At 33.7% G+C, this 25658-nt stretch overlaps 1 protein-coding gene across 2 annotated transcripts in view; it reads left to right on the top strand.

The window, feature by feature from the left end:
- The window catches only part of COL11A1 (collagen type XI alpha 1 chain), a 224562-nt gene that overhangs the window by 137715 nt on the left and 61189 nt on the right, over positions 1-25658 (top strand). For both annotated transcript variants that reach the window (XM_042998029.1, XM_042998028.1), the window contains 7 exons: positions 315-359; positions 4116-4169; positions 10370-10423; positions 15388-15441; positions 18129-18236; positions 18844-18933; positions 19183-19236. In XM_042998029.1, coding sequence (XP_042853963.1) covers positions 315-359; positions 4116-4169; positions 10370-10423; positions 15388-15441; positions 18129-18236; positions 18844-18933; positions 19183-19236 — 459 coding nt within the window. The remainder of the gene's footprint in view (positions 1-314; positions 360-4115; positions 4170-10369; positions 10424-15387; positions 15442-18128; positions 18237-18843; positions 18934-19182; positions 19237-25658) is intronic.

The raw sequence follows: 25658 nt of genomic DNA, 5'->3' as shown, positions 1-25658 counted from the left end.
AATACAGAGAACAAACTGAGGAATGATGTGAGGGGCAGGGAAGAGGGGAAAATGGGTGATGGGCATTGAGGAGGCACTTGTTGGGATGAGCACTGGGTGTTGTAAGCGATGAATCATGGGAATCTACTCCCGAAGCCAAAAGCACACTGTATACTCTACAGTGTGTTAGCTAACTTGACAATAAATTATATTAAAAAAAAAAGAAGTATTCTATTTGCGTTTGCTGTAAGTTCCTCTTCCAGAGGACAAATGCTATCAGAAGGAATCAAAACTGATTTTTCTTTTTTTCTCTTTTCTTTTTTTATTTTTGATAGGGTACTTCAGGTGGTGATGGCCCTCCTGGCCCTCCTGGTGAAAGAGTACGTATGATACAGGATACAGTAACATAAAATAAATATTAATATTTTGCAAGTATTTAAATTTCTGGGAAAAAGTACATGTGTCTGCAAATACATGTACACAGAAATTTGCAAAATCTATTCAGAATTTAAAAGTTCTTATTTTTTAATTTACTTCTTAACAAATCTTAATCGCTTATGTGCTACCAATTTTGTTATAGAAATGAGAGAAATAATGTGCATAATTGCCCTATGATGTCTCTCAAACTCAAGCCAAATAAATTTTTTTTGAATATCCATATGACACCTATGCCTTCTCCTTCAGTCCTCCTGTGTTCCCTGTTGATATTCATTTTGTCCATAGAGCTGGAAGCAACATTATGCTGGTAAAAGGCAAGCTCCCAGTAGCCATTAAGTCAGAATCGATATACATTCAAATCAAGATAAAACATCTATTCCAGTAAATAGAAAAACTATTTAGTAAATTGATTTTCAATTTATATAAAATAAAGCTAAATATACATGAGTAAGCATGCCCTTTATTTGTTTCCTTTTGGCAAAATAAAGCATTTTTGTAGCCAGAGTTTTTGAAAGTGATCTTCTTGAATTTTAAATATTCAATCTGTATTACTGTTAAAGAAATTAGACTCCTTTCTGAATATTCTATAACAATGTTTAGTATTATGCAGTTATAGTAATATATTTTTGTATATTATTATTTGAAATTTATAATAGATGTTTCACAAAGAGAAAACTGAAATACCCCATGATATGTCACTTAAAACTGAGAATAAGTAATTTTTTGGAATGAAGTTTCTGTTTGTGACAGAAATGTCAGTAGATAAGACTTAAGAATAAACATTTAATTATAGTTGTTTCAAAGCTTTGGTTCATATTTAATTAAAGCAAACTTTCTTGCTAAATATCTCTCACTATTGATGAACTATTCCCAAATTAAGTCCATCCTGTACATTTTAAAATCATAAATAACATACACATTTTAAAAATTTGATGGTCAAAATAATTTTAATAAGAAGATGCAATTTAATTAAAATAGCTAAATCATTAAATGGAATAGAACCACTTGACAAATTATAGCAAAACTAGGAGTTTTGTTTTTAAAGCATAAACTATTTTTCTTTCATATTTTGTTTCTGCATTCCAAAATGTCATGATCAACCATATATATTCACAATTTTGGAACATAACAGTATGACCCAACAGCATGATTACTCGTAATTGTAAAAATACTTTGAGAGTAAGGAAAGTGTATTTTGAAGCTTAAAGTAGAGGTTATTATAAAAAAAATTAAGTAAGCTGGAAACCATTTTTAAATAGCATTCATACATTTTAAATATACAGGACATACTTCCTATATTCTGCATAGTTGATGAAACCTTTTCTCCCTAACATATCCTCATTTTCTCCAAAGAATTTTATGTATCATAAACTATTTGGTTATGTCTTAGGCATAGTTGAAGAATGATAGAAATGATATTACCAAATATTTTCTTTAAAATAAATGACTTGGGAAGTTTAGGGGGAGAGTTTTATAGTACTATTGAACTAGAAATGGAAATACCTATTTTTGCCCATTTCAATGGACTTCTTTAACAATATATTTGCTTATAAATATATATATATATATATATATATATATATAGTATTATATGTACATATTATGTACATGTTGTAGGATATTTTAAATATATACTATTATATATTTACTAATTAGGATACTCTGCAGCTTAAATATAATAATTCCTCATACTCGTGATTTGCGGATCATGGATGCCTATTATTAAAGACTTAGTTAAGACAGCTTTTAGTTGTTCTAAGATTACCAGATTTAGCAAAAGCCAAAAAACAACAATAAAAAATGAAATAAAATAAAAAGACTTAAGACACCCAATTAAATTTGAATTTTTACATGAACAACAGAATAGTTTGTGGTATAAGTATGTCCTTTGCAATATTGGGAAATATTATTATTCATTATTTATCTCAAATTCAAATTTCACTAGGCACTTGGTTTTTATCTGGCAACACTTACTGGGTTCCAACACTGTCTTTACACTGAGTATGTATTTTCCACATCACCTGGAAACTATTTTCATTAATATGGAAGGACTATGTCAACACTTTCTTGTGGAATTTTATACAGGTCCACTTTTTCTTCTATGTATTCTGTAGAGAAGTGATTTTTGAATTTTTTTTTTCCTTAAAGAAATTTAAATCCAAAATCAAATTTTGGTTGAAAAGGAGCAGAAATTTAGAAGGCAAAGAAACTACATATTAAGGAATTAGAAAAATAGAGCTTGCTACACATAGCCTAAAAAAAATAATATTTAAAAATTTTTATATTTAAAATTGTTTTAAATGTTTAATTTTGAGAGACAGAGAGAGACAGAGCATAAGCAGGGAAGGAGCAATGAGAGAGAGAGAGAGACGGTCAGACAGACAGACAGACATAGAATCTGAAGCAGGCTTCAGGCTCTGACCTGTCAGCACAGAGCCCAATGTGGTGCTCACAAACTGTGAGATCATGACCTGACCCGAAGTCGGATGCTTAGCCGACTGAGCTACCCCAGAACCCCCTAATATTTTATATTTAAAATAAAACTTTGTTGATAATATTAAGTTATTATGATATATATTTAAGAATGATAGTTTCATACTTCAATGAGAGTACTAAAATTTGTAAGTCCCAAAGGTTGCCCAGTGTTTTTGGTAATTACACTGTGATATCTATTTTTTTAATGACATATTGAACTTTGAAGTTTCTTTTTGATTTTAAGATAAGATGCTGGTAATAGCAATAATTTGTGCTGATTTCTGAACTAGCATTGGCTTAAAAATGATAACAAAATTTCCCTTGGAAAGGCTAAACTGATAAACTGAAAAGAGTAAAGACCAATTTTATCAAACTTCATTTTTTATTTAAATATAAATAAATCCTATTCTAGTTGAGTTATTTAAGAAATCCTATTTATATTATGTTCCATTATATATATATATATATATATATTTCTTTTGGAAATGTAATTATTATGTTCTGGGAACATAAAGGATTATCTTCACCAATTATTTTGCTGTCACTATAATAGGGTCTATTTACTGCATTTTAAATTTATATAAATATAAGTATTGAATAATAAGGTTGATTAAAGATTAGGTTAAAACAATATTATAAATGTATTTTTAGATTGAATGTTAATGAGAAAAATAATACAATAAAGCGTTTTTTCTCTGATCTACAAAAGAATTTTATATATGAGTAAAATGAGATATTGGCATCTTCCAAAATACATTTTAAATATAGAAATTAGTTAAAGGTCTTTCTGAATTAGTCACTTATTTTTTCCTTTACTTTTATATGACTGGAATCAGAACATTTATAGAGTCAATTTTAAAAATAATTTTTTGGGGGTGGCTAGGGAATTGAATTATTCTGTCCCAAGGATGTTTCCAACTAATGTTAAAAGTATGGAGCTTCTTGATACATCTATGTTCTGCTCACTTTATTATGAATTCTAAATATTCATAGTGCTCATGATTTAAGGCCATTGGTGTGCTGTTTTGAGTACTGAATAAGGTGAAAAATCATGCATTTAACTTTTAGATTAGCTTACATTATCTTGTTACATTACTGTAGTTCTGTCATGATGATGAAGCTGTATGCTATATTGTGTTTCATCTGTAGAAATAAACTGTAAAGTATAAAGATGTATCTTTTAAGGCATATTCTTAAATTTCTCCACTGCTTTTTATTTTCAGGGCCCTCAAGGACCTCAGGGTCCAGTTGGATTCCCTGGACCTAAAGGTCCTCCTGTAAGTACCAGGTTTTTCTTTATTTCTTCATTTGACAATGTTTTCAAATTTTCAAGAGTCACAGTTTATATTTTAAGTAATTTTTAGATGCAAATATTGACGAAAATTCTAATAAAAATAAATTGCAATTGGTGACGTCAAAGAATGTACATTTTTCAATTTATGACGTTTATTGAATGTTTCTGATATAACCCAAATAGATCTTCATAAAGATTCTTGCAAAGTACATCAAAGACAGGAACAACCTGGATGTTATTCTCTCAAATACTCCTCCACTGCAGTGCATATTACTAATGGCATTAAAAATTGTTACTGAATCTTAAATATTTGTTACATCAGAACTTCTCTTTTGTCTTCCATCATCCAATGTATCCTTCAAAATATCACTTCCTAAACATTCTCTGGCATTCTGACATTACTTACATTTCATTGTAATTTGTTTATTTGTATTTATTATTTTTGTCTATAATCCGTGCTTTTAAAAAAAATAATGACAATCCTTTCTGAATTATATCCCTTTTATAAAATTTGCTCATTCAAGTATCTTCACAAAGTTAATGGAAATCCTTTATTTCCACACTTAAATGTATATGGGAATATCAGACATGCTCATTGCTCAGTTGTTTTATTTTTCTTTTCTTAGTAACCTACTCAGTTTATTTATGAGAACTAGAATCAACTTAATCACTGGTTTAGTCCATTCTGGCTGCTATAACAAAAAACAAGCAAACAAGCAAACAAACAAAGCACACAATGTTGTTTACCCACAGAGACTAGATAGCTTATAAACAACAGAAGTTTATTTTGCACAGTTCTAGATGCCAGAAGTTCTAGCTCAGGGAGCCAGCATGGTCAGGTGGGGGCCCTCTTTCAGGTAACAGGGCAGAAGGGGCTAGGAAGCTCTTGGAGTCTCTTTCTTAAGTCACTGATCTCATTTATGAGGGTTCTACCTTCATGACTTAAACACCTACCCATGGCCCAACTTACTAACATTGCCTCTGAGGGTTAGGATTTCAACATCATGAATTAGGCATTTCAATATGAATTTCAATACGAACTTACAGGCCATAGCACCCACATGTCTAAGGAAGTTGTTCTCAAAGTGTGGTCCTTGGACCAGAACATCAGTACTACCTGGGGTTTGTTAGACATACAGTCTTCTCCCTACATCACTCAGCTAACTCAGAACTCTAAGAGAGGGGCCCAGTCTGTTTAACAAATTCTCCAGATAGTTCTGATGCATGCTAAAGTTTGTGAGCCACTCTTCTAGTCTACATTTGACAATGCTGTCTAAACTTTAATGTGCATACAAATTATTTTGGTATCTTGGTAAAAATGTAGATTTGGGGGCATCTGGGTGGCTCAGTCGGTTAATCATCTGACTTCAGCTCAGGTCATGATGTCACAGCTCATGGATTCGAGCTTTGCATTGGACTCTGCGCTGATAGCTCAGAGCCTGGAGCCTGCTTCAGATTCTATGTCTCCCTCTGTCTGTCTCTGCTCCTTCCCTGCTCATGCTCTTTCTCTCTCTCTCTCAAAAATAAATAAACATTAAAAAAAATGTAGATTTGATTCAGTAGGCCTGGAGTGAGTCATGAGTCTTGAAGTTACTAACAAAGGTCCAGGTGATGCCAATACTGTGCTCCTAGGCCATATTTTAAGTAACAAAGCTCAAAAATATTTTGGCTGAAAATATAACCAACATAGTTTGAATATGATTTACTCAGCAGGAAACAAAGTATAGCTAAATTTTCAGTTAATAATTTGAGAACCAAATGTTTTTTCATTATAATGATACAAATAACTAAATCATTACTAATAGTTTTACTCGCATCCTGGATATTTTCATTTAGAGGCTCACTGATATATATTTTTTGACTGAATGTTCTAAATTGGTTTTGAACTGAGTCTTTTTGACAAAACCACAGCATGCATCGTGTATGAAGAAATGTGAGACTATTTGTATATGCCAGTATTTCAAAAAAATTGTATATTCCAGTTCTCTATTTTCTAATAATTATAGTTAACCAAATATAGTCCATTAGTAGTCTTGTATAAAGGAACAATTTGGAAAATTCTGAATTAAGATGTTAAAATTTTAAATAAATGTTGCATCTGGTTACATTATACTTTCAAGCATGTTGAAAATAATTTATAACTAAATGCATATGGTCTCCAACTTCTTACTGAGTTTAAATAACCCTCTATTTCCACTGATAACTTTCACATTTGACTTTAGCTCACAGGTTTAAAAATGAATTATTTATCATTAAAAGCAACTTTTTTTTATTTTATTTTATTTAAATCCAAGTTAGTTAACATATAGTGAATGATGGTTTCAGGGTTAGAATTTAGTGATTCATCACTTACATATAACATCCAGTGCTCATCCCAACAAGTGCCCTCCATAATGCCCATCACCCATTCAGTCTATCCCCCCATCCAACACCCCTCCAGCAACCCTCAGTTTGTTCTCTAACAAAATACTGGCTTAAAGTAAATATTAAAAGTTGAAGCAATCTCTTATTTTTTGCAATAATTTTAGACACTGTTTGAAATATTATTCTAACGGTTTTGCTTTATTACTGTGAACACATCAAGAAAGGATTGTTATCTGTATTATAGTATTATGAAAGGATTAATGTAAAGAGCTAGTATTAAATACAGGGTAAGATTGATACTACTTGTATATAATGTTGTTTACCCACTATCTCAGTTGCGTTCCAAATGTAATATTGTCATGCAACGTTTCACATGTAGAGAAGTGAAAATACAGTTCCAAGAAATGATTTCATACATAAGACGTTTTTCATAAGTATTTTGAAGCCATGTGCATGCATAGATCATTGTTTAGCAACATAAAATCCAGTGATATGTATAACTTCCACATTATCATACCGTTTATATTTGCACAGATTGCACAGATTGCTAAGAATTGTTTCCTTCACATAATGTAATTTTTTTGTCAAAGAAAGCCATTTGACCCATTTTTCCTCAGACTTTTTCAGTTCATTCTCTCATGTATCTTTCAACAAGTTTTGAGCCATTAATCAAGCATGCATTTTGTCTCTAAGAAGCATTAAAAGTGTAATAAATGCCTACACTTGAGAAGCATGCCATCTAGTTGGAGAGACATGACACTATTCAGGAACATTGCTTTCACTGCTAAACAAAATGATTTTTATACACTGTTTCTCTGTCAAGTGAAACATTAGAGCATGAAATAAAAGTACCTATTATTTCTCTGGTATGCAGTTTTATAACATTTTTAGGACAGAAATGCCTTCATCTCTTGGATATGGAAGGAAGAAATTGAGTGGAGGGATAGAGCCAAGCTTCTTTTCCTGTGTATTAATTGGTTCATCTTCATTGTAATCAGAAAATGTGCATATGTTTTTATATATAAATTTATATAGATATACATTCACAAATGTTATTTATTGAGTGCTTAAAATGTTCATGTTTAGAGTCTGTTAACCTCATGCCAATGTCAGCATATAGTTACTCCATTTAAGAACAATTTTAACTTGAGGTGATTAAGACTTATAACTATTATAAGATACAGTCTATTTATAGAAGACAAAAAATCAAAACTCCTTGCCAATGGGAGGTAAAAAAAATAGCCTTAACATTTATTTAGTAAGTGTCTTTTCACAGATTACCTTGCTGTACATGCACACCCTCATTTAGATAAATTTGTTGCCACTGCCCTTCAACAACATCAAAGGGGCAGTGTTTTTTGACCAATAAAATTATGATTTTAAAATTAATGCCATGAGTAGTTAATCCACTTTCTTTTATTGGATAGACTATTGAGCCATTATGATTATTTAGAATTAATCACTTAATATTTGGAATATATACTTAAAGAAAAATGATGATATGAATGTTTTATGTAGTCTGTTAACACTGTTCCCTCAGGATATGTAGGAAAGCCATTAAAAATCGTGTTGCAGTCACCCCTAGGCGATGTCATTTTGATCTAAGATCAAATTTAACAGTTTTAAAAGGTTATAATATTTTGCAATAAAAGTATAATCTATATGTCTCAAACTAGCAAATATAAGATAGTGAACATTTATACTTACAGATTTGTAAGAAAACATATAAATGGCTTGTGCTGATGGCAAAACACATAATTTGAGAGGCATTTTAGTATGGGCGGGGGAAAAGCCTGCTGCATATTTATTATCCTTTAGTGGTCACTCTCTGTGTCTTTATTTAAAACTTTTACTAGTTCCCCCAATTGGCAGCACATTTATTCCTATATGTATCAAAATAATAATAAAGTACAAAATGTGTCCTTATTTACTGTTTTGAAATACTGAACCTGCATGAAGTCTACTAGCAATTAACTACTTATTTCTGCGTTTCACCTTTAATCGGAGGGCAAAGCTAAATCTTAGATTACTGTACACATAGTGCCTAAGACATAGATCTGTAATATATGGCTTTGAAAGAAGAAATGTTTAAATGATGGCCGAAAATGTTTTCGGGCCTTGGTTAAAAGCATTCCAGTTTTGGTCTTTTTGGAGGATGGCACTGGAATCACTCAGGTGATCCTGGGAGACATGAGCAAATCACTGAGCGAACAATAATCTTGTGAAATGTCATAATAACAGTCATTAACTAGAGCTGCTAATTCACATGGCAACCAGTGTGTCAATAAAGATGAGATCAGGGACAGAGCTGGTACCGTCAGGAAGCCTTCCTCCTGAGGTGTTACAGCCAATGTAGAAAAAAGTCTTACTCCTGGGGAACAAAGCCATCAGTGAAAAGAATCTCATTTTTTTAATATTAAATATAATTTATTGTCAAATTGGTTTCCATAAACACCCAGTGTTCATCGCAACAGGTGCCCTCCTCAATGCCCATCACCCACTTTCCCCTCTTCCCTATGCACCCCCCCATCAACCCTCAGTTTGTTCTCAGTATTTAAGAGTCTCTTATGGTTTGAAACAAACCTTTTTTCTAACTCAGCATTAAAAAGCATTGATAATTTGAAAATAGAGTTTTGTAAATAATCTATTTTTAAGATAGATTTATTTAAATAATTAACATACAGTGAGAGGTATGTCTGTTACCATTTAAAAAGTTATTAAAATGGGGGCGCCCGGGTGGCTCAGTCGGTTAAGTGCCCGACCGGCTCAGGTCATGATCTTGCGGTCTGTGGGTTCAAGCCCCATGTTAGGGTCTGTGCTGACAGCTCAGAGCCTGAAGCCTGCTTTGGATTCTGTGCTCCCTCTCTCTCTCTGCCCCTCTCCTGCTCATGCTCTCTCTGTGTCTCTTAAAAATAAATAAATGTCAAAAAAATTTAAAAAGTTATTAAAATGATCATTTCTTTCATTCCTCCAGAGGGTGAGAATATTTCCGCCTATACCTATTAAATCTGTTTTGAAATCTGACCCCAATACTTAATGGTTTCTGAGTAGGGTGAACGATCCATAATGCAGACTAAAGAAGCAATCTATTTCTTCTAAGTATCTAAAACACAGGAACCACACAGAGTTGTTTGCTTTAAGTACTTAGTTAATTGCTCCATTTATTTCTTTGGTCATGACACAGACAGCATCCCTTAGAGAAAGTGATAACATGGTAGATGTGCTGTCCAGTGCTTAATAAAAATGATGTGTTCAGGATGATATTTAAGAAAACCAACTGGGAAAATTTGGCCCCAATGACACGTAAAATTGAGCAAACCTTACCCTGTTTCCTTTACTTGAAGAAATTGAGAGACAGAATGTAATTTGTTTGGAAGTTTCATTCTTATCAGGTAGAAGCTCAGACCACCACTAGAGGACACTATCTTTCTATTGTACAAATCTTGATGCACAGGAAATCGAATTACAAACAGAGCACCAAAAAGAGGGGAAAATGTTCATTTGTCAAGTACTGAAGAACTAACCTTTTTGTAAAAATTTTAAAAATCTATATGAATGTTTTTTTAAAAAAACAGATGCTAATGAAATCATTTAAATGTAAAATGTTCATATTGGAATTACAGTTTTCTCTTGGTCACAGTTACAGATAGAATTACCCCCAAAGAGATATACACACATACTACTGTATGTAAAATCAACAGAACATCGAAATATATATAATGAAAATATGATGATAAGATTGTCCCACATATACATTTAAACTATAAAACAGTTCAATAAATATTTGTGACATATGGTGTTTAATATTTTTGATTTCAGGGACCACCTGGGAAGGATGGCCTGCCAGGACACCCTGGACAACGTGGAGAGACTGTAAGTGACCCCATTCTTTTGACTGAAATTTTCCATCCCTGGCTCCTCATCATCTCACAGAAAGCTACTTTATTATTAATAGCTCCTTTACTAGGTTAGGGGCAATGGAGAAATTATTTTCATTGAAATTTTATTTTATATATATAGAGAAAGACCCAAATTTGTATCCAGCTACAAATGAATATACTTAAGGATGGAGGTGTTACTTGATTTGATTGTCCTTACTGTCAATAATAGCACTTTGGGGATGAGTTTAGGGAGAAGACCCCATTATCATTTGGACACCTCTGCAAAGTTGTTGACCTTGACCCTTTCACAGAAGTATTTGTTTATAGATATATTCCATCCAACCCTATCACCCTTCCACTCCCTAACAGAAATACATTATACTTAACCATGCAAATAATGCATTCTTCTGTGTAGAACAGAGGGATGAAATATTTTCTGTTGAAACCATAAGGCTATAATTAGGTTGAAACTATCTCAAATGCATCCTCTCACCTCAAGTAGGAAAATGTAAATGAAAAAAAATGTATCTGAATTTTATTTTAAAATTATGAGGAATATAACATTAAATAAATGTCTGAACAACTTCTGTGAATAACAATGATTTGGACAGGGGAAACTGACACTTTAAGCACAGTTTGAGGCTGCTGGTGGGTTTGTTTATTTATTCTGCCACTGTTACAAAATCATGTGTCTGGCTTTTGCACTGGGATGTTAGTCTAATCAGAAGTTATCATAGCTTAGCACATTTCCTTGGAATCAATGCTTGGATTGCACCATTGATTAATTTTATCCAGATTTCTTAAGGAAATCACAGCACAGACCAGCTTTGACGATGTGATTCAAAGTCATTTTAGGGCATGCAGCCAGCATGAAGACATATTTGGAGTTGTATCGAGTGCGCACACAGCAACAAATCTGAAAACAGGATGATTTTCTGCATAGGATAAACAATCTATCAGCAGCAACTCAATTCCAGTTTTGCTCACCAACCAACGATTCTTAGTGTAGCAACTTCTTAATTTTAGTCAGATTGTAAACTTCAAAGTCTTAGATTTCAAAAGCAGGATGAAATATGATTTAGTGAGACCAAAGAGTAAAATTGTTTGGGTTTCCTCTGGGGAATTACATCTGCATGAGGAGCATAAAATAAACCTTTTAATGAAGAATCCATACTCAGATTTGCAAATGTATTCTCCAATCTTGCAGTCAGTCATTTTTAACTAAGTCTTTGTGTAGCTATGTCATGGGAGTGACTCTAGAATGTTTTCAAAATGTCTTTTGGGGAAGGGATACCTAGAGAGCGGCTATTGTAAAATTCCTTTTGTCTTCAATTTAATCAAGACCTCTGTTTCTAACCAAAGGAACTATATTATATATAACATTTAAATTTAAGCAAAGAGGACAAATAGCATATTAAGTAGTGATTCTAAGATGAATGTTCTCATCTAGTAGTTTCTTATAGACAAAGGTTAGAATTACTTCTGGAAAATTGTATTCCTGATTTCAAATCCACTTTTAAGAGCAATAGTGAATCAAACTATGGTCAGGAACCTTTTTTTCTCACCTTGTTATGTGCTGATGGGGATTCAAAGGATTGCATTGTACAAGAAAGAATCAGAATCTAGAGAAACCATATTTTGCTGTATATGTGTCACTTATTTTGAAGAAGAAATTCTTTTGTTATATCGAGATTTGTCTCGAGTAAGAAAAACTTGAAGTTTCATCTGACGTTTTATAATTCAAAGCTTTTTAAGGCCACTGGCAATAATAAGAAATAATTTCTATTATACTGAAACAACCCAAATTTGCCTCCAAAACACACTGCCAAATCCCACAGTGATCCTAAGATTAACTTAGTCTCTTACAGATTATCAGAATGGAAATGAACATTTTTCTTGGGTCTTACCGCAGATGCAATGTGGCAAATTGACCTCAGTTTTCAGGAACTTTGAAAAACATAATTTAACTTGTAATTCCAAAATTAAATGGCAAGTGTAGTCTTATTAGCTGATAATGTTGAACAGGCATACTCCATTGTGAACTATAAAATTTTCTTGTACATGGTTTATTTGTGTCACATTTATTAGATATTTGCAAACATTCTGAATGTTTTAAATGAGCAGACATAGACACTATGCTGTCCCCCATCTCCTCCCAAATCCGTCACCCACTCAGATGTGCTAACATCTCTCTTCCTTTCCACATTGTTTGCAGAATTTCCCCAATTAAACATTGATTTTTAATCAATTGATTTTCACCATTAATTATTTATTGCAATTGTTTTTTCATGTACTGTTCTTGTTCTCACAGTTACTAAAAAAAACTTGCAAGAGTAATTTTTTTTTTTGAAGTTCACAATTGCATTTACATCTTCATGTCAAATTTACTGATCAGAAATTGGGAGAAGGGTAATCTATAATCTAGACAGAGGGAACAGGCTATGCAAATATGTGGTATAGGGCTATTTAGGGAAAGGTTAGAAAATCAGCACGGCTAAACTTTAAGACATATTTTCAAAGCAGAGAGGTAGCTAGAGTGACAGCCTAGATCCAGATTGTTTAGAAGTTGGTAATGGATGTTGCACGATATGTACTTAATAATGAGTTGATTAGATTTGCTTTAGTGAGATGGTGACTCTAGCCAAAGTGGACGAGTGTGTGAACCTGACCTGAAAAGCTGAGTGGTCAAGGACAATGGTGACTACAGTTTGAATAAAAACAGGTCTCCTCCACAAGAGAGAAGAAGCCGCATTTGAGAGAGGTTCTAAGATGACACAGTAGGATGAATGACGGAGTCTGAGGACTGAAGGGAAGCCTGGGATATCTAGTCTCTCTGCTAGTAATAAGAGAACACAGGAGGAAAATCAAAGGAGAGTATTCATTTAGTGAGCTCCATGTTGAGAATATAAAGTTGAGGAGAGAGTGTGAGGTCCAATTAGAAATGCCCAGTAAGCACTTATGAGAGAGTTATAGGGTTTGACACAGATTAGAGATTGAGGAAGAGTTTGTTGCAGAGGAGTTCATCAACATATAAGTAACAATAGTGGTCCAGAGGGTTATTGAGATAATCTACGAGTAGATAGAGTGTGGGAATAAACCCTGTGAACAAATCGGTAAGAGGAACAGCAAGCTGTTATCTGTCAATGGGAAAGAAATATGTATATATACATACACATCATACACACATGTATATAGGTATGCTGATATGTGTATATACGTGTGTGTGTGTGTAAATTTCCAAACCAATAACTTGAAAAAAAGTTAAAATACTAAATAAAATCTACAATATATTCTCCTTATATTAATTTGTCTTGCTATTAAAAGTGGTATCTCAAGACAAACCCTGTTGGTCTTAGGAATTAATGGATGTAGGGGTGCCTGGGAGACTCAGTCCATTAAATGTCCAACTCTTGATTTCGGCTCAGGTCATGATCTCATGGTCATCAGATTGAGCCCCACATAGGACCCCACGGTGGAAGTGGAACCTGCTTAAGATTCTTTCCCTCTCTCTCTGCCCTCTCCTGTTCGCTCTCTCTCTCTCTCTCTCAAAAACAAATAATAAATAAATAAATAAATAAATAAATAAATAAATAAAATTTTAAAGTTTTAAAAATTTAAAAAAAGAATTAATGGCTTTAAAAAATAGAAGGGATCTATTTTTTTCCCTGTTACGTCAAGTAAAGTAATTCCAAATACAGCTTCTTTTCCTTTTCCCTACTTACAAAATTTTGTTATTATAATTTAATCAGTTGCCTGTTACATAAGCACAGGGCTACCAGTTTCTGCCCTTTGCTTTCCGGTCTTATTATTTTTAGTCTCATTTTACCATAAATACTTTTACAAACACTATTTGCTTTAATTCATTTCATCTGAAGTTTTTCTCCCTGTATTTTGAAGCTTCTTCTCCAACTGTTAAGTGTAAGTTAACTTACATGAGAGAAAAATTTGCTAATCATAAAACAGTCATACGGGATGAATAACCCATGAGTCTAGAGAAATATAGACACCAAAATATATGCTCAAAGGCTTTGTTTATTGGCTACATGCTGCTTACATCTACCAGATTTTCTCTTAATGACTGCGTTATTTACAAGGTACAGTTGTAACTACATTTTGGGATATTTTAAGAAAGAAGACTGATAAAATGCTAAAATGATTACTAATCATGCAAAATGTTTTTTTTTTTTTTTTATAAATGTACTCTACATATGCTCTGGTTTCTCTTCAGATCGCATAAATCTTTTGCCTTTTAAATGTACTCTACATCCTGTTTTGTTTTATTTTTGTTTTTATTTTGTTTTGATTCTATTCTTGTTTTATTTTACGTTGGAATGCTGGAAAGAGAAATGCATTAATATGACAGACCTTAGATTTATCTCTGTACACAGAGCCAGTGGCCTGTTTCAAGAATGCCAGGGGACACCTGGGTGGCTCAGTGAGTTAGGCATCCAACTCCGGATTTCTGCTCAGGTCATGATCTCACGGTTTGTGGGATCTAACCCTGAGTCAGGCTTTGAGCTGACAGTTTGGAGCCTGCTTGGGATTCTCTCTCTTCCACTCTCTTTGCCCCTCTCCCATTTGCTTCCTCTAACTAAACAAACAAACAAACAAACAAACAAACATTAAAGAATGTCTAAATCATCATTTATTTCATCCATAAGCATTGCTATGTTAAAATTCTCACTCTGACTAGGTAGATTAGGGCTAAGAACACGTTTTTCCTTCATCTTCATCCCAATGTCTTATTTAATTTTTTAAGTTTATTGAAAGTAATCATTGGACTATAATGTGAAATAGTGAGGACGGTAATTTTGAATTTCAAAGAAAACTAGAATATAATTTATATTTAAACATTTAATAATGAGTATTTTTAACCAAAAAGTGACTTTGTTTTAATGTGAGTTACCTTACAAATTTGAATCTATGCTTTTGTAACGTCTAGCTTTCTTTCCTCAGGGATTTCAAGGCAAGACTGGCCCTCCGGGACCAGGGGGTGTCGTTGGACCACAGGTATGTCCCTTTACTTTATTTCTCTAAGAAGATTTATTTTCCTATTTATATTTTCATCTTTTCTATGCTATATAAAATCTGCCCATTTTATTATGATTCAAAATGTTGTACTTTATGTTTTATATACCAGATTTAAATGCATGCCACTGGCCTATCTCAAGTAAACTTTAGCAAACTTTGCTTAGCTGAAGTGATTATTTCAGTTAGATGCATAGAGAAAAGAGAATGAAGCAAATAATGAAAATTCAGTCAGAAAATTCACAATGAAGTTAACATAAAAGCCTGACCATGGTACTACCTACTAACACTACCAAAATGCTTTATTAGAAAGGCCAACCATAATATTTTCCTAGAATTTCAAATTATAAAATGACTTCAGATTTCTGAGTATAAATTAGATTTAGATGTATAATATATTACAAATATAATATAAATCTTTGAGCACAACTTTTTTCCCCTAAAACTGTAATATTTGTCATTATTACATGTTTCTTAATATTTTTGTCTTTGTAATGATTTCCATCAATGATAAAATATTAGTTTGTAATCTTTGTATATGTGTAAACAATGACAAAGACGAATAGCTTTTTCGACATAGGTGGCAGAAAGAGTCCCAATGATTGATGCAGTATACTGGATCATGGAATAATTTGTGGGAATAGAAAATATTTATTCTGACAAAGTGGTATTGAATGGACAGAACATATTTAGTTTATTCAGCTGGAATTTTACCCCTGCTATAGCAAAAGAGCAAGAGCAGTTGAATAAGTGTTTTAATTATTTAATTGCATTAAATGGCTTTTTCTCAGCCTATAATTCGTTCTTAGCACTTCATGCATCCACACACACACACTCACACACAAGCATGCACATCCAAATACATATGGAACTAAAGAAACAAAAAACTGCATCATCTTTCTAGGAATATGTGTGACAGAAGCAAAAATGAAGAATTCTTGGATTGGCTAATCATTTAATTCCAAAGATGAATCCCAAAAAAAGGGAAATGCTGTTTGTTCTTTTATAAAGAAAATGTAGTATGCATTATTTTTTTTTTTTGCATACTTTTTTGTGTGTGTGCTGACAAGCTCTTAACTGCTTACGAGGTTTAGTTAAAAAAAATACTCCCTCAATAATTACCTTCAAAATATCTTATTTTTTCCACTGCAAGCGGCTTCATGGCAATTTTCTGTGAAAAACTATAACTGAAAGAATTATTCCTTTTAATTAAATAAATGAAGTTAAAATACAACTAGAATGTAGACATCAAGGGGTTTCCCTGAATATTTCAGGACCTTATACCTTTTGGAAATTCATCTCTGCCTAATGTAGACATCTGGCTTCTGAGATCTTTGTTGTTGTTGTTCCTCCCTACTTTAAGGCATAAAAGTATCAGGTGTTTTGTTGAGGATGCATTTTCATTGAGTTAGTTTTCTTCATTGGTTCTTTTAAGAGAGAAAATCCAATGTCCTATTTCAATAGCCTAATTTTTATATTAGGACAAAGGAAGTGATTTACTAGGAACTATATTGATTGCAATATTTAATACTCACTCCATTTTTTGTAGTCATGTTGCTCATTTTTCTCAATAGTGATAGCCATTAAATTAGGATCAATTTTACATTGCTTACTATTGAAATTCCAGTGATCAGATATTCAAGAACAGTTCCTTTCCGGGGGAGTATTTGCACATTAACGATAAATCGAGGACTTTAAGTAATACATAATAAAAGAATTTAAACCTAGAAATTTACACTCAAAGTTGAGGCAGATATGCTCTGTATCCAAGACCAGAGGCAAAGAATCTGTTGCATTTTTAGAAAAATAACAGGGAATGATAATGCGTAAACAACTTCAACAACACATGCCGCTGTTTAACAACCTTGGCATCTGGAAACTTTCTCTTTATATGCCTTTAACTTAAATCCTTCATTTTGCTTTATTCCAAGTGGAGATAGAGAGCAACTGGTCACCATTCTCTATTTACACTTGAAAGCTCATTAAACTTTAGCACCACCAAACAGCACCACTCAGGGGACACATAAATGACCTGATATTTTTCACTTTGGCATTCTGCAGCAATTTAAGGCAGCGGGCTATTTGTTGTAGCTTTTGGCCGGGAGGAACTGCCAGCCCAAACTCACAGCCTTCAGGATCTCCCTGCTACATTCCCTAGATTTTGTCAAATGAATATAGATTAACTCTAGGGAGGTCTCCAGTCATGGAAATTCCAAGGAGAACTACTTTGGTTGTTTGGTTTCCAGGGGACCCAGGCTTCTTATCGAGCAGTGATTCATTGAGTAGCTACCCCTGTGGTACCAATGCTTCTTCTACTCCTAAACTCATTGATATCTTATATGAAAAAAGAGGGAATGGGATGAAACTGTAGTTAAAAACTGTGGTTTTAACTGGCATCATTCTGAAGCAATTCTGATATTAAACAAAGAAAATAGCTTTTTGAGTTTACCTATGTATGTCCCTTGTACACTCAGATCCTTACCAAGGACAACACTTACTCTTTTCAGACTCCTCCTGGATCCGTGCTGCTCTTATATGTTTTGTAGGACATTATGAAAATAAATGAGAATAATAAACTATTGTAAAAGGGAGTAGTACTTATTTGGGGTTTATGTTATCTTTATGAAAAACAAAAGCACAATCTAATGAGGTTTTGATTTCTAATTTAGGGACCAACGGGTGAGACTGGCCCAATAGGTGAACGAGGACATCCTGGCCCTCCAGGCCCTCCTGGTGAGCAAGGTCTTCCTGGTGCTGCAGGAAAAGAAGGTGCAAAGGTATGACATGCTTATGGAATTTTCTTGGCTAAAAACATCCATTTACTTTCCACTGTAGCTTTTCATCACTTGTCCATAGGGTCTCTAACTGTTAGCACAGTGTTTCAATGGATCAGAAAGATATATCAGTAAAATATTTAGTTATTGTACTTCAAGGTGTGACTGAACAATAACATAAGACCACTTAGCATCACTTACCATAAAGCCATCCATGTATGTACATTCTTTTTTTTTTAATGTTTATATTTATTTTTGAGGCAGAGAGAGAGCATGAGCAAGGGAGGGGCAGAGAGAGAGGGAGACACAGAATCCGAAGCAGGCTCCAGGCTCTGACCTGTCAGCACACAGCCTGATGCGGGTCTCAAACCCATGAACCATGAGATCATGACCTGAGCCAAAGTCAGATGCCCAACCGACTGAGCCACCCAGGCGCCCCTGTACATTCTTAAATATGATTAGTTCATTATAATGTATGTGGCATTCCACACAATATTCTCATTATTGAATAACATTTAGGCCTTACTTCCAGGTTAGACATAATAACAGTTTTGCTTATAGAAACCTGTAGAAATTATTCTCCATGACTAATGTGTACTATATTCTTTAGGGTGACCCCGGTCCTCAAGGTATCTCAGGGAAAGACGGACCAGCAGGACTGCGTGGTTTCCCAGGTGAAAGAGGTCTTCCTGGAGCTCAGGTATAATCAGCATATAGATAAAGCATCTGAATGAGATTGCTTATTGAAACATTTTTCTCAGGACTTGACTATTCATGAGTAATGAAGGGGAAATATGTAAGCATAAGCATTGATTATCATAATATATATAGCAATATACATTTGTGTCTAAAAACACTTCTTAACGTCTTCATTTTAGAAATCCTACCTCCCCTATTTATATTCAATTCACATCGATTCATTTTCTTTGTTTTTATTCTCATTTCCCAGGGTGCACCTGGACTGAAAGGAGGGGAAGGTCCCCAGGGCCCACCAGGGCCAGTTGTAAGTATGATTATAATAAATAGCCATGCTACCCTTGGTTGCAAATTATGGCTCTTCTTTCATTACTCTCATGCTGTGATCCCACAGTGTGTGGGAGAGAAAATAAACACACGTCAATCAAATCAGTCAATGCCTGGTTTCTACTAATTGCATGCGCTAATGAGTGCAGACACAGAAGAGTTTAGACGATTGGAAATATTTACTCTACTGCTACTGTCAGGAGGTAAAAGGAGCTAACTTGCTTCATAAATGCCCAAGGAAATGATCATAATTTGTCTTATTGTGAGTACTTGATGAGACTTGAATTTTGTCAATGCTTTTAAAAAGCAGGTTAATGTAACCTTATGAAATAACCAGAAAATGAGAAAATATCAGATTGTTACTTCACCTTTTCTTTTTTGAGATATAGATCAATCCCTCTGAAAGCAATTGAATACAGTCTTCATTTTCTCCCATGAATTACCTTTGGTCTTACCTTTTCTCAGAAAGGTTACCAGTAATAGCCAAATTGCCAATTTTAGTGGCCTCATCTCATTCTCTATTTTATTTCACCAGTCTGAAAAGCTGGAAGTGGCTTTAAATCCTCTCTCAACTTCCTAGTACAAAATGTTAAAGTCATATTAGTGCCCCCTCCAATGTTTTTTTAAGGCGTCCCTTTTCTTTATTTCCACTGCTACCACCTTTGTCCAGACTCTTTCCTGTCTCTCCTTGCTTAATAGTGTCTTCATTCATGCCTTCGACTCCATCCCTTTAGCCTCTGCAGTTTTGCCCATTGGTTCTAGAATTACCGGTACACTGTGCCATTCCTCTGCTTTAATGCCTCTTGTGGTCCCGTGCCACCTTCAGAAACAGACTCCTTAGCATGACCAAGTCATCCTCATGGCTTGGTGCCAGTCACTGTAGCTTATTTTATTTGCCTTATTGACTACATCTAATTCTACCCAATTTAATGCACTGAACTTCTTGCTTCTCAAACTACCATGATCTTTTATACTTTGCAGAGAGTATACTATTTACTTTTCCCCTTCTTACAGAAGACCCCATTTTTCCTTTTCTACTTGACAAAAATTCTACTTATCTATAAAGATCAAGCTTAAATGTTAAATCTCTATGTGGTCATCTCTTGACACTTTACTTCCATTTCATTTTTTGGTGAAATTTTTTCACCCTTAGTGCTCTTTGTTATGGTTTGTGTTTCAGAAATTACTTTGGAATATAACCGGTTGTCTCTCTCATTAGAATGTGAGTTTCTGTATTTTAGTACATTCACAGCATGGTGTCTGACAGACAGTAATCATTCCATATCTACCTATTTGAGTTGTCAGAAAGCCTTATATTGGAGTGAAGTGTATATAGCATAACTAATACTGAGAACATGGCATTTTTCCTTTGGGTGATTGATTAACATATTTAAGCTGAAGATCACATAAATGTCATATTACAGTGATTAAGGTAGGTATGGACATATTGTAAAGATTTTTTCAAAAGAAAAATAAGTATTTCAATAACTATATTTGACCTTCTATATGTGCAAAAATATGTAGAACACTTAAAATATCCTGATAAGTAAGTGCTGGTAGCACTAGCAGGAACAAAAGTTGAACACAACAGAAGTTTTTATTTGAGCATAGAATCTTCAAAATGTTCAGCACAATGCAATCCATTTAATCAGAATTTCATATTCTAAACTGATTTTATTTTAGAATATATATATATTTTTAAGATCAAGTTATTGTATCTGTGAAACCTGAATCACCATTACAAGAATTAAATTGTTTAGTTTTAGGGCCCAATCAAATAATGCTATCTAGGTGTTTAGAAAAGTTAATATCCATGTATTTGTATTTGCATAGTATACACAAGAGATATACTTTAATAGACTATTAATCAACAAGTATTTGCATATATAATTATATATTAAATATGATATAAAAATCTAATATTTATTTAGTCAGCTTTAACACCATTTATTTGGCAATACTACCTACTTCCTTATATACAATTAAGTTTGATAGAACATATCCCTTTAAGTGACCTTAAGGTAAACCCTTTCGAAAAGAAACACACCAACCTCTAAACAGCACTGCAAGACAGTCAATGATTAGATGCCTAATGGCATACAAACAATAAACATTAATTCTGCAAGGTTGGGAGGCAGAGAAGAGAAAGCAGCAAAAAAGGTCATGCAGGAGGTGCCCCTTGAACTTGGCTTCACAGAGTGCAGAAGATTGAAAGATCATTTAAGAGTGAGAAAAAAAAAAGATAAGGCATTAGGGGATATCCGATCTTATTAAAGGGAGTGCTTTGAGAGGAAGGACTAAAATTTGATAAATTCTTGCTAGGATCCAGGCACTCTGCTATGTATTTACATAATTTAAAGCTAGAGCAGATATATAATATGGCATATGATTATTGAAGTTCTAAAGTTGTAAGTTGAAGTAATTTGAAGTTTTGAAGTTTTTGGAGCAAGTGGAGTAAAAAAATACAGTCTTTTGGAGTAAAAAAATAAATTTTAGGGAAAATATCATTGTGTATAATATAGAACATAAATGGGAGAGACTCGAGCATGAAAGCTGTGATCAATGTCATAATACGAGTGAGCCAGTGACAAGGCCAGTGGGAAGTCGAAGGACAGTGCGGATGTCACAAACACTGGGATGGCAGGAGAGGAGGATTTATTACTAAGATTGGATGTGGGCAGTGGGGAAAGATGAAAGCTGAGTGATACCTCAAGCTTGTGTCCTTGTGGGAATGACAGCTTAGTGTTGCCTTCCATTCCCAGAGCAATTTTACCTGGTCAGGATCAACAACAACAAAGACAACAACAACAAAGACTTTCACATGGAAACCCAAAACCTCTCAGCAGTCACAAGAGATTTTAAAAGGCTTTATATTTTGCTAATAGAAATGTTCCACAGATGCTCACTGTGTGTTCAGTTATTTTGAATTAACACCTTTTCCCATAATAAATTCACATATCTAATTCTGTATCCGTCATCCAATGAAAATTTTTCATCAAGAGGAACCACTAAAGACATCATTCATATTTATTAGTTCCTTATGCTATTTCTATAATTGCTATAAAATGTACTAAAGAAGTTCATGATGATGACTTCTAGTTCGTAATAAGTTTTAACCAAGCCTTGGTTACTCTATCTAAAACAATTTTTTGCATGTGAAATTTGATGGGAAAAGTTTTTATTCCAAATGAAAAGACTAAAAGAAAAAAGGTTGGGTGCCTAGGTGGCTCAGTCGGTTGAGCATCTGACTGTTAATTTGGGCTCAGGTCATGATCTCACATTTCATAGGATTGAGTCCCTCATCGTGCTCTGTGCTGACAGCACAGAGCCTGCTTAGGATTCTCTCTCTCTCCCTCTCTCTCTGTCCCTCCCCATTCTCAAAAATAAATAAATAAACATTTTTTAAAAAAGAAAGAAAACTGTTGATTTTCTAGATGTAAATCATATTTTAGCCAGAAAATTTATTCATGTTAATTCTTATTTTTGTGGTTCAAGACTTTTTATGGTGTTAGGTTGCAATTGATAGTGAACACAAGGAATCAGGAGTGGTGACTGATTTATCAAGAAAGATCACAAGTTCTATTTTGCAATGTTGATCAACGGGTGACATCAACATATCAGAGGAAAATATCTGGTCATTTGGTGAGAGACAGCCAAATTCTAAGTCATAAGGGATGAAGGGGTAAAAATAACCTGTAGAATTTCTTGACTCTATAATAGATAGTTCTGAGTTTTTATCAATCTCATACTAACTTTGCCTTTGAGATTTTGACCATGTCATGGTAAATGCAGGACTGAAATTCATAAGAATGGAGAAGGATGGGATTTTGCAGTTATTCATATTAAAGAAAAAAAAATATTAACATGATGAATTCTCTGTGGGAAAGAAGGTGGATAAAGAATGTGAAGGGTAAAGGAAATAAAAAAGGGCAGTGAAGCAATGTTAAAAGTGTTTATTCTTGGGACGCCTAGGTGGCTCAGTCGGTTGAGTGTCTGACTTCAGCTCAGGTCATGATCTCACGGTTTGTGAGTCTGAGCTGTCAGCACAGAGCCTGGAGCCTGTTTCAGATTCTGTGTCTCCCTGTCTCTCTATCCCTCTCCCGCTTGCACTCAGTCTGTCTCTCTTTCAAAAATAAATATTAAAACAAAAGTGTTTATTCTTTCAAACCTTAATGCTAGGAACTTTATAAATTTTATTTGATTTGATTCTTGCTACCTCAGTAGATATTATCATTACATTTTTAAAGGCAAAAAGTCAGAGGTTTAGAGAAGGTAAACAACCTATCCATGTTCATGGTCCTTTGGATATAAAAAGCCAAAAACCCTTTGGAGACATTACACAGACTCATTTCCAGATAAGTATGCCTCTCACTCTGCAAGCATTTGCTTAATTAAGTGTTCTCTTTCTCTCTCTCTCTCTCTCTCTCTACCTCTCTGTACCTTTCCACCTCTCTCCACTTCTCTCTGTCAGTTGCATTTTCCCAAGTCTTCCTGACCCTTCTCCACTGCTGTGAATAATTTTGTTCAAAGGAAGAAAGTTACAGGAGTTAACATCAGAGCTAACTGGCTTTAGTATTCCTTTACGTGGTCTTTATAACTAATTTGAATGAATGTGAGATCAAACTGCTTAACCAGACGTACAGTTTGAATACTTAATGACTATAGATGTTTTCCGTATTCCATTGTATCTTTAGCTTATTAATCCTATAATGCAATTTTTAAGGAGCCTAGGTGTGCTGTGTATTTCTGGATTACTAGAGAAATAAATTCCCTCATTGCACAGGATATTGATGAACTAAAACTAAAAGCCTTAAGTATGGGTTTTATTAATTAACAGTTCTTGCTCATAGTGAGATTTTTAAGCTTCGTACATGTCACAATTTTGTACCTTATACACTATATTTTTTATGTATTCTGATCCATACAAAGCAAAATATAATATTTAATAGCCAGCCATCCAACCTTGTGTCCATATGTTTATTTATAAATATTTTTGACATTCAGTCTCTTTATTCATAATCCATTCAGTCAGAAATAAAGTCTGGGTTATCTTTGTCACATTGCTATGATATCCTACGGAAGCGGGTTTACTGAACTCTGAAAGGTCTAGCTGTGATGTCATTGGCTTATGCTTGGAGGAACTACGATGTGTAGAGTTTTATCAACCAAAGGGATCTGTTTGAGGATATGAGAGATTGCTTGATGTAGGGCCCTCGTTATGAATATCCTTAGAAGAAATCTCTTGCTACTCCTAGCTTTAGAAATCTTTGTAATTTCTTTAGCAGTTAGCTAGCTTCCCCATCCCCTTTTAACTTATGAATTGTGAAACTGATTTCTCTTTTGGCTTTGACTTACAGAAATCATAGGGTCAAAATTTAGGAACTTTCCAAATTCAGTTCTATCAAAAAAGTACATGTGATATGCTTTAATATTATCTATACTATTTTATTATAATTAATTTTTTAAGTGTTGGACAGGACCCATTGAATTGATTTCATAACCCATCAGTAGATTATGGCCTGAAGTTGGGAAGGACATTTGTCTATAGTATGCATTTTTAGATTACTAATATTGTTGGTACTATCTTTTGCCATAAAAGGTTACTGTCTTATCTATTTTTTTGCCTATTTCTTTTTCTTTGTCTTTTTATTTATATTTTCTTAAATTTTATGTCTTCTTTGTAAACTGCTATACATCTTTTCTTATGGAAAAACTATAATTAAATATCTGAATACATTAGCCAGTCTATTAGGCTAAAATTATATAGATTCATTAAATAGATATTTCCTGCAAATAGCTTATGGTATACTGAAGAAGACAGATATGAAGTAGATAAAACAACATAATAAATAATAAGTAATTTCTTAAAATATACAATAAAGAAGATGAGAGCAATGATTTTTCCATGTTCTAATTGTAGCTATAAATAAAAATCAGTTTTATATATGGAAAGCAAATTTTCTAAAGGTTGTGCTACCAGAAGTGATAATATATTAAGAAACAGTTTTTAATGTTCCCACTTAAGATAAACAAAATGATCCCAACAGGTGCTGTGACTTTGGGCTTTTAAAGTTTCGCAAAAACCAACCGCTCACTGTATGCATGATGTTGTACACAAGAGTTGGTAATAGATGTCAGTCAAAGCACAAGCATGTTTTCTGATCTCAGGGGGTGTACTTACTAAGTGGATGTCTTGATGAACACACACAAAGCAGAAAGCAACCAAGGACTGAGTGACAAGAGAGGAAGGCAGTGAAGAATTTTTCTCACATGTTGAACATAAACTTGAATAAACATTTTATATTTGTGTAAATACACAATATATAAACATACTTATGCAAGTAAATTCTCAGATTGTACCTACCACTTATATTTTCACAAAAGAAAATCAAGGAAAGTGTA

Source organism: Panthera tigris, chromosome C1 (genome assembly GCF_018350195.1).
Source record: "Panthera tigris isolate Pti1 chromosome C1, P.tigris_Pti1_mat1.1, whole genome shotgun sequence".
NCBI classification, from domain to species: Eukaryota; Metazoa; Chordata; class Mammalia; order Carnivora; family Felidae; genus Panthera; species Panthera tigris.
Note: the sequence above shows the minus strand (reverse complement) of the source record. Positions and strands in the feature narration are given on the sequence as shown.